General features: G+C 55.5%; 3 protein-coding genes across 3 annotated transcripts; 1 reads left to right on the top strand and 2 right to left on the bottom strand.

Annotated features, from left to right (window-relative positions):
- Window positions 1-1207: 1207 nt before the first annotated feature.
- VDBG_00744 (KH domain-containing protein) lies at window positions 1208-4470 on the top strand (the record flags this gene model as incomplete). Its single annotated transcript, XM_003009016.1, has 6 exons — window positions 1208-1720; window positions 1801-2076; window positions 2128-2589; window positions 2645-3340; window positions 3393-3590; window positions 3649-4470. 6 exons carry the CDS (start codon window positions 1208-1210, stop codon window positions 4468-4470), a joined length of 2967 nt encoding a protein of 988 aa, XP_003009062.1.
- Window positions 4471-5414: 944 nt separating this feature from the next.
- Window positions 5415-6218, bottom strand: VDBG_00745 (predicted protein; the record flags this gene model as incomplete). Its single annotated transcript, XM_003009017.1, has 1 exon — window positions 5415-6218. The coding sequence occupies one exon, from the start codon at window positions 6216-6218 to the stop codon at window positions 5415-5417; it is 804 nt and encodes a 267-aa protein (XP_003009063.1).
- A 478-nt stretch (window positions 6219-6696) lies between these two features.
- Window positions 6697-8295, bottom strand: VDBG_00746 (conserved hypothetical protein; the record flags this gene model as incomplete). The annotated part of the gene is made up of 1 exon (XM_003009018.1): window positions 6697-8295. One exon carries the CDS (start codon window positions 8293-8295, stop codon window positions 6697-6699), a length of 1599 nt encoding a protein of 532 aa, XP_003009064.1.
- Window positions 8296-8405: the final 110 nt, after the last annotated feature.

The raw sequence follows: 8405 nt of genomic DNA on the forward strand, positions 1-8405 counted from the left end.
GATGCTGCGCTGAGTGCAAGTCGTGGCTCATGCTGCCCTGCATTCGAGAGGCATCTGTACCTGTTACTTCGTATCGCAGGACGGACTGTCTCTGCGCGAAGACGATCTCTGGGCTGATAGAAGTGAATGGAAATATGACGCTGCTGGGGTCCGTAAGAAAACGGTGGAGAGCTTTGGCAGGCTAACAAACACCAGGATGTATCGGCGCAGTCATGTGTACCGCGACATGTACCGTCATGTTGTTATGGATCGTCGGTTGGCTGTGGGCTGTGGCCTAGCGGTCCCGCTTGAAGCTCATTGGAGCCTCCCGGCGAAGACCTCCCATGTGAGTACCTGCTCAGCCACTTTGGATGCGTGAGATACCCATCGGCCAAGTCCTCCATCGGGGTCCACAGTTTGGCCCTTACCCTGGCCCAGCCTGATCCGCTTGGCCCCAACGTGCTCCGTGCCCTCCGAGTCCCGTGCCTGTGGATCATGCCAGTGGCCCAGCGCAGGCTCCCTGAGCCCTGGACTCGCCTGAAGGGGGGGGGGGGGTTTTGCCTGCGGCCGCTGGAGCTTACCTGTTCCTCCCCACTGAACTTGCTGAGGTTTCGAGTGGCCCAGCGCCTGAAGGTTATGTTCTGTGGTACCTAGCACCTGCACCTCGACGTCTCTGGCCTGGTGCCGTTTGGCGAATGGCCTGTCTGGCTGGGTACCTACCTGGCCTGCCTTGCCTTGTTCACTACTACCTACCTCACCCACCTAGGTACCTGCCGTCTAGCCTGGCCTGGCCCTGCGAGTCTCAGCCCAGGTCTGGTCCGCAACTCTCTTCCTTCCACTCCTCCACAACTTGCACCTCAACACGCTCTCGACTGCCTCTTCCCACCCACCCTCCTTACTCCCTTTCCCCCCTCCGTCTCTCTCCCCCCCCCAAAGAGGATACCCACGAGTGCGAGAGACGCTGGAAGGAGTACGAACTCGACGTCTTTATTCTCTTCTTTCTACCCTTTCCTCCTTTCCTTCTATCCCCAACCCACTGTTCTCCCTCTCGCCAGATACCCGAGCATCGGCAGCTCTCGACCATCCAAGTCCAGCTTCAACTTGACTGTGCCAGCACCCGGTACAGCATCGGCACCCAATCTCCCAACTCCTTCGGTCTTCTTCGCCAACGGCTCAGGATCTCGAAAGATAGCCCCGAAACACCCCCATCCCATGGTGTCTGCTCATCATGAATAAGCTGGCAAACATGCGTCACTGGTCCGAGAGGATGAGCCCCAACTTCGGCATGGGTCGTCCCAATATGCCCGTCAATCCAATGAACCCGAGACGAGACACGATGTCCCAGCAAGCTGCTTCGATCGCTATGCAGCAGCCTCTTGACGCCCCAAGCCCCATCGTTCACTACGCCTTCAACGTGCCCTTCGCCTCCGACCTCGCCGGCCCCAACACTGAAGACATCCTCCACTCCACCAAGGATGCCGTCATGCGATGGACGCACTCGGTCGACGCCCCTGATGATGTTCAGGTCCACGAGCTTCCCGTTCACACCCAGAATCTCGCTCACCTACGCAAGACGTGCAAGGACATCACCAACGGCCCCTTCAGCATTGAGGCACATGTCGTCTCCACGACCCCCAAGAATGCCAAGGGCAGTCAGGTCACCACCGTCTGCCTGTCTGGAAGCCAGGAAATGGTCCAAAAGACCAGGGAGATGATTTTGAATGATAACCAGACCTTCTTGGTATGCCCTTCCCTCCGCACCAAGATCTCCTCGCCTCTCGCCCCCATCCATCTCCCATGGCTAACCCCGGCTGTTTGAAGCGTTGTACCACCGTCGACGTAGAGGGTGAACTGGTCTGCGATCTGGCCGCCGCCACCCCCGTCTTGAAACCCCAGGTTATGACCACCCTCGACGGCATCTCCGAATACTGCGGAGTCGACATTTTCCTTCTCGGCCCGAAGCTCACTCCCGTCGTGGACGGCATGACGGGCGATGCTGAGATGCGTCGCGACCAGCGCTGGAGGGTCGCCATCTACGGTGACATCCTCTCCGTTGACCATGCCAAGACCCGCGTGCTGATCCACATTGACACGCTCGTAAGTCTGTGATGCTGTGTTGCACTGCCCATGGAACTAACCAATGCATAGCTCGGTCGTCTCGTTGACGCTCTCAAACTCGATATGACCCTTCATCAGGTGGTGTGCGGTCGCCAGCGGAAGAATATCAAGCTCATCGAGTCTTCTACGGGTACTGCCATCTACTTCCCGTCGCCCTTTTCGCAGATGTACCGATACTGCCCCCCGAATGCTAAACGGCGCGATCCCAATGACATCCTCATCACCGGTGAAACGCCCCAGGCGATCGAACTGGCCAAGCAGAAGATCCACGAAACCGTAACACGCACCCGCCTGTACATGAAGGATGTGAACATTCCCGCGGCCAAGATTGACAGCGTTCTGCTCAATCGGATGGACAAGGTGCGCAAGATTCTGGAGGCCAACGGCACCTACGTTCTCTTCCCTGTCCTTGCTACAGGCAAGAACATGGTCAGAGTACAGGGCAACGAGGGCCTGCACGTTGAGCGCACTGTTCGCGAAATCATGTCGCTGGTAGGTTCAACCTTCACTACGCTACCACTGCTTGCAAGTTTCTGACATGGGACAGGCTGGCCAATTCTACAGTGCTTCCTGGTTCTTGTTGGCTCCCGAGGGTCACCAGATGCCTCCTCAGGCTCGTCAGCTTCCCAGCCCGACTGACATTTGCACCATGATTGGCGATGTCTGCGCCAATTCGGATGCGGATGTCTCGTTCGACAACAACTTTCAAATGACTGGCTCGGATGATGCCGTCAAGACTGCGCTCATGGTCATGTCTGACATGCGATTCCTCGTGCAAGGCAACCATCAACTTCGCGTCAAAATCGAACTTGCGAACGAGCACCGAGAATTTGTCAGTGGAAAGAAGAACGGCAAGATCAACAAGATCATGAGCCAGAGCAACGTCACCATCATCTTCGACGGCTTCAACGACTACAACTTCAATATCGATGTTGGAGCTGCAAGCTATGATGCCATGAAACAAGGCCTCGCCCTCGTCGAGCAGGAGATGCCAGCTTCGATCTCCTTCCACGTCCCTGATCAGTACCACAAGCGCATCATCGGCATCGGTGGTCAGCACATCCAGAGCATCATGAAGAAGCACTCGGTTTTCGTCAAGTTCTCCAACGCCATGGATCGTGGTGGCATGGGCCGGGAGGATGACGACATTAAGGTTGACAACGTTATTTGCCGAACTCCTGCGCGTAACGCACAGAACCTGGACGCTGTGAAGAACGAGATCCTGGAGATGGTTGATCGAGCTGTAAGTCACAAAATATCACGGACTGTTAGGGACACGTCTAATACGTCGGCAGGATTCCGAGTACACCTCGCAGATCGTCAACGTCGATCGCCTGTACCACCGCCAGCTTCTAGCCCGCCTCGCTGAGATTGACGAGTTGGAGAGCAAGTACAACTGCAAGATTGTGTTCCCAAGCACTGAGCAGGCCAGCGACGAGGTGACCGTGAACGGGCCTCAGTGGCAGGTGCCTCATTGCGTCGACGAGTTCCTTGTAAGTCCGCCATCGTCCATGTCCAAGAAGCCAAGACTGCATGCTGACACGTTGGAAGGGCATGGTTCCTGACAACCACGAGCTCGTGTTGACTCGCACGCCTGGGCTCGTCAAGTTCCTCGAGTCGCCGGCATTTGTCCGAGACCTTGTGTCCAAGCTGAAGAACCAGTACGAGGTCGAAGTCTCTGTTCATCAGGACTCCGAGGAGCTTGCTCCCGACGGCTCGTCCGCCCTCGCTCTGCGCTGGACATTCACCCGGAACAACGCAGGTGGTCTTGGTGATGCAGTCGACTTTATGCTTGCCGAGCTGACTGGCGCAGGTGTCGAGGTCACGATCCTGAAGGGCTCCATCCCTCGACCCAAGTCAGATTCTTTTGAGGACTCTCTCCAGTACTTCGATTCAAAGCTCCTGCAGCATGCCCCCGCGCCCATCGCTGCCGACTCGCCCGTCAAGGCCGCTTTCGAAGGCGAGGTGGCCCGCGAGCGCAGTACTATCTTTGATAAACTCCGCAAGCCTGGAAGCATGACCTCCATTTCCTCCTTCCTGGACCGTCGCAAGAACAGCTCTCACTCCAACCACGCCAATTTTTTCAAGGGCTCCAGCAATGTGTCCAAGTCGTCTCTTATTTCGATTGAGTCCACTCGCAGCTTTAATGCCGATCGCAACCCTTGGAACGATAGCGGCGTTAATCTGAACGAGGAGGATCACCCTTGGGCTCACCGCCCTCTTGGCAACGGCACCGACAAGCTTACGCCTGTGCCTCACCCTGGTGACGTGACGCCCCGTCACAGCACTCGTGCGTCCGGCGACAGCGGTCGCCCTTCTACGTCTCATTCTACGAATTCTGGATACCCCGGTCCTGTTGGACCTTTCCGTTAGATTCCCGTCTTTAGAAACTCTCGCGAAAAATACCCCGGCTGGATATACCCTGGCGTACAATACCCCGGAACGTCTCTTCTGAAGCAACAGTCGGCTCAGTTCTGTCATTCATCCCGAGGTTTTGTTCGTTCACGTCTTTTTGTTGCTTTTTTCAGTAATTTCCTTGAACGCATGTGTACGCCTTGTTGGGGACCCTACGGGGTTCCTTCTTTTCTGTCTCCTACGACTTACGTACACTCTTTATACCCCTGACGCCGAATACGAGGCTAAAAAAACAAAACATGATGGATGGTTCCGCTCCACGGATTGGAGCGCGGATGGCTGGGACATGGGGGGTGGTCGGAGCGGTATTGCAGGACTATGTGACGACTCGCTGCACCCTCGCTACTCATTTGGCATCCGAGGTTGCCAGAAGGGGATACAGGGTTAGTGAAGGTGAGAAAAGTTTCAGGGCCTGACGGACGGCCATTTTGAGGCTGCCCAGACAACAATTGGCGCTATTCGTGGTGTTGGGAGTGCTGGGCGAGACTGGAACAATAGGGTCAAGCGAACGGAAGCTCGCCGAAGCCTCAGTTGGCCTTGATATGCAATGATACCCCTTTCAGTCTTCCAACTTGATCTCCCTGTGCTATGCCGTCCAGAGCGCACCGTTGAACCCATATTTGCAGGCTTGGGGCTGAAACCACACCGGCCAGAGAAGCATATCATTTGACAAGGTCGCCATGAATTAATTATACTAGGGTGATCAATCAGTCCACGCAACTGTACAAGAGAGAGGGAGGACGCCATCCATGGCGGACTGTTTACATAGATCTTTACTAGTTACTCAGCACAACACATCCTCTGGGATGATTGTCACGATATAGCACAATGCTATTCGGTTCACTACCTCAAACTCTTGACATTAACGCAAGCTCCACACGATCACGAACCTCCCCCTTGCCTTACGAGCTAGCCAGGCCTGCGTTATTGACGATGCGCTGCTTCCGGCGCAGGAGGGCCGCCTTGCGCTTGCAGCAGTGGACAGGACGATCCCGCAGGGACGACGGGGCCTGGTCCGAGGACCGCTTTCCGTATGTCGAGCCATCGCTGCCAGTCCAGTCCGAGTACGAAATAGCTTCTGAATCGCAATCGCTGCTGGCGGGGCTACTGGAGAGCGGTGGAGAGTTGTCGCCGCCCGCCGTGGTGAGCACGCTGCTGCCAAGCGTTTCCTTGTCCGTGGGGGCACTGAGGTCCGTATGCCCGCCACTGTTGTCGTCGACCGGTAGGCGCTGCGCGGGATCCACGATGCCCTTCCGAGCCGGGTCCTGCGTCTTCTGAAGGAGGTTCTCTGATGTTTCGAGCTGATCTGGTTGCATTGAGGCGCTCGTCTCGATGACCTCTGTGTTTGTAAAAGCATCTCGGAAAAGGCTACTCATGTCATGGGTGAAGCATCCGGCGGCGTTCTTGGGGGTGTCACACGCCAGCAGGCGAGAAAGATGATGCGCGACATGTGCGTGGTTAATGCTGAGCTTGTGTAAGGCGTGACCGTCGTGATTCCTAGTACTGAGGTTGCTGTCCTCTGGCGAATGATTGCTTCGCTCAGGGCTCTCCATGCGTTGCCGTGAAGTCTCCATATGCATCACCATGAGGGCTTCTAGGTTTTCGAGCCGCTGATGGACCAGCTCGAGGCGGTTGTAGACAGCCCGGAGTAAGGGCTTATGGTATTGGTCCGTCTCGCGAAGTGAAGTGATGGTGTGCTTGGTCATGTTGATCAGATGGTACAGCGAGAACAGTGTCAGTGTTTGTCTGGCAAGTCTCAACAAAAACAAGGAAGTGCTGTGTATGAATTGTACAGACAGTCAGTCAGTGCTGCGGCTAACTATATGGTTTATGGAGTGGGCATCTCCTACATGGTACGCATCAGACTTTTTAAACATTGCGCAATGAAGCAAGAATATTTGGCAGGCTGCATGTAGTACCAAAGAGTAAGCAATGGCCATCATTGATTTGTGTTGTTACACTTTGGGATCCCTGGATAGTCCAACACCTGTAAGGCCATCTAGCCTGAGTATGCAAGAGCCTGGACAGCGTGATTGCAGTGTTGAGAGGCCGCGCTCGGCGTAGTCAATAACTTCTCCATCGCGATCTCAGGTTTGCAACTGACGATATACATAATTGGTCGAGTTGGGTAGGTGTCAGCCTGAGACAGGGTGTGCTTCTGAGGGTCGACAAAACAGAAGGCTATCAGGAAGCAAGCGGCCCAACGGAAACGCGCTCTCTTAGCTTAAGAACCTCCCGTTGATCTGCACGTTGAATTTCGCGCAGAGCTCGCCGCTTCTGCACCTCCAAGGTGGCGAACCTCCCCTTCGCACCGTGCTTGATCTTGGTGATCATGTCAGTAGCCTGGCCTTTCGTGATTTTGCCTTCGGCGAGCGGCTCATCCTTGGGCCGCATCTTATTCAAGAAATCGATCTGCCCTTGCGTTGGCGGCTTCTTGCGCCAGCTCTGATAGCGGTGGATGAAGACATGCGGGAACGCCTCCGAGGCATACTTATCACTGCCATGAACAGCATCAGCAAAGGTCGTAGCCCTGAGAAGTTCCCGCGGAGCCGCGTAGGGGGACTTTGATATCTCGGGAGGCAGTGCTCGCATTTCGACAGCGTGGAAGAGTGGCTTGCTGGGATCAGACTGGTTGTCAATCCTCTCGAGCCTGATGAAAGACCCGTTTGGCGCGCACAAGACGTACTTGTCTTGGCCGACTTGTACCCATGCATATTGACTCATTGACCGAATGTGTTTCTCGCCTGAGGTGTCTTCAATGAGGTCATAGACGGAAGAATACTCTGTGAAGGATATGGACATCGATTCTGGCGACGATCCAGACGTGGAAGTGTCTGAATAGGCTGCTTGGCGTCGGTGTGTCTCATCGTCCTTCCGCTCCCTCGAGGTCTTTATGTCATCCATCGAGGCCTTCTCGAGTAACTCCCCTGGATCGAGTCCAAACAGAGTCGGCGTGGTAACGATGCCGGTCTCCAAGCTCGAAACCATGTCGATAATGTGACAGTTCGTCTTTCCAGCGTGCAGACGCATGCCCCTGCCTATCATCTGCACCAGCAAATTCCGGGAGCGCGTTGGCCGCGCCAGAATAATGCAGTCAATGTTCGGGATGTCGGTTCCCTCGGTAAACACACCGCAGTTGACCAGCACGGGGAACTCTCCATTTCGGAAAGCCCGGAGAATCTCACTGCGCTCGATGGTTGGCGTGTCTCCTGTGACAAACCTAGCATCTAGTCCAAATCGACGGAATTTCTGGGTCAAGCCAGCAACATGAGCCAGATCGACACAGAAGACAAGAGTTGACCTTCGACCCTGTGCCCTGGCGAGCCAGCTTCGCACGGTGATCTCGTTGATCTGGTCAGTGTTGACGACGCGCGACAGCTCGCCAGCCTGGAAGTCCCCGTTGACGCCATTCTTCACCCGTGAGATGTCAGCAGTCGACTTGACAGTGGTGAAGACGACGTCGGAAAGCCACTTTTCTCCAATCATATCGACGTAGTCCTTGTGGTAGACAATTTGATCGATGGCGGCGCCCAGTTTGAGGCCGTCGAAACGGGAGAAAGTGGCGGACACGCCGACCAGCGCGGGAGAATGGGGCTTCTTGGCGTCGAGGTCAAAGTGCTTGAGGATACGCATGTAGCCAGGAGCCACGATGTGGTGAGCCTCGTCGACCAGAACAAGCTTGAACCTGGCCGGGTCGAATTTCTGAAGACGATCCTTGGAGGTGATGCTTTGCAAGCTGGCGATGGTGATATCAGCGATTCCCGAGGCATGTAAAGAGCCCATCTCGATGTCAATGGTTGCCTCGGGATAGGTGTTCTGGCAGTGGCGTGCGGCCTGTCGACTAGCTCTCTACGATGAGCTATGATGAGCGTCTGAGTCGCTCGCTCAGATGT

This window comes from Verticillium alfalfae, genomic scaffold, assembly GCF_000150825.1.
Source record: "Verticillium alfalfae VaMs.102 supercont1.1 genomic scaffold, whole genome shotgun sequence".
Classification (NCBI taxonomy): domain Eukaryota; kingdom Fungi; phylum Ascomycota; class Sordariomycetes; order Glomerellales; family Plectosphaerellaceae; genus Verticillium; species Verticillium alfalfae.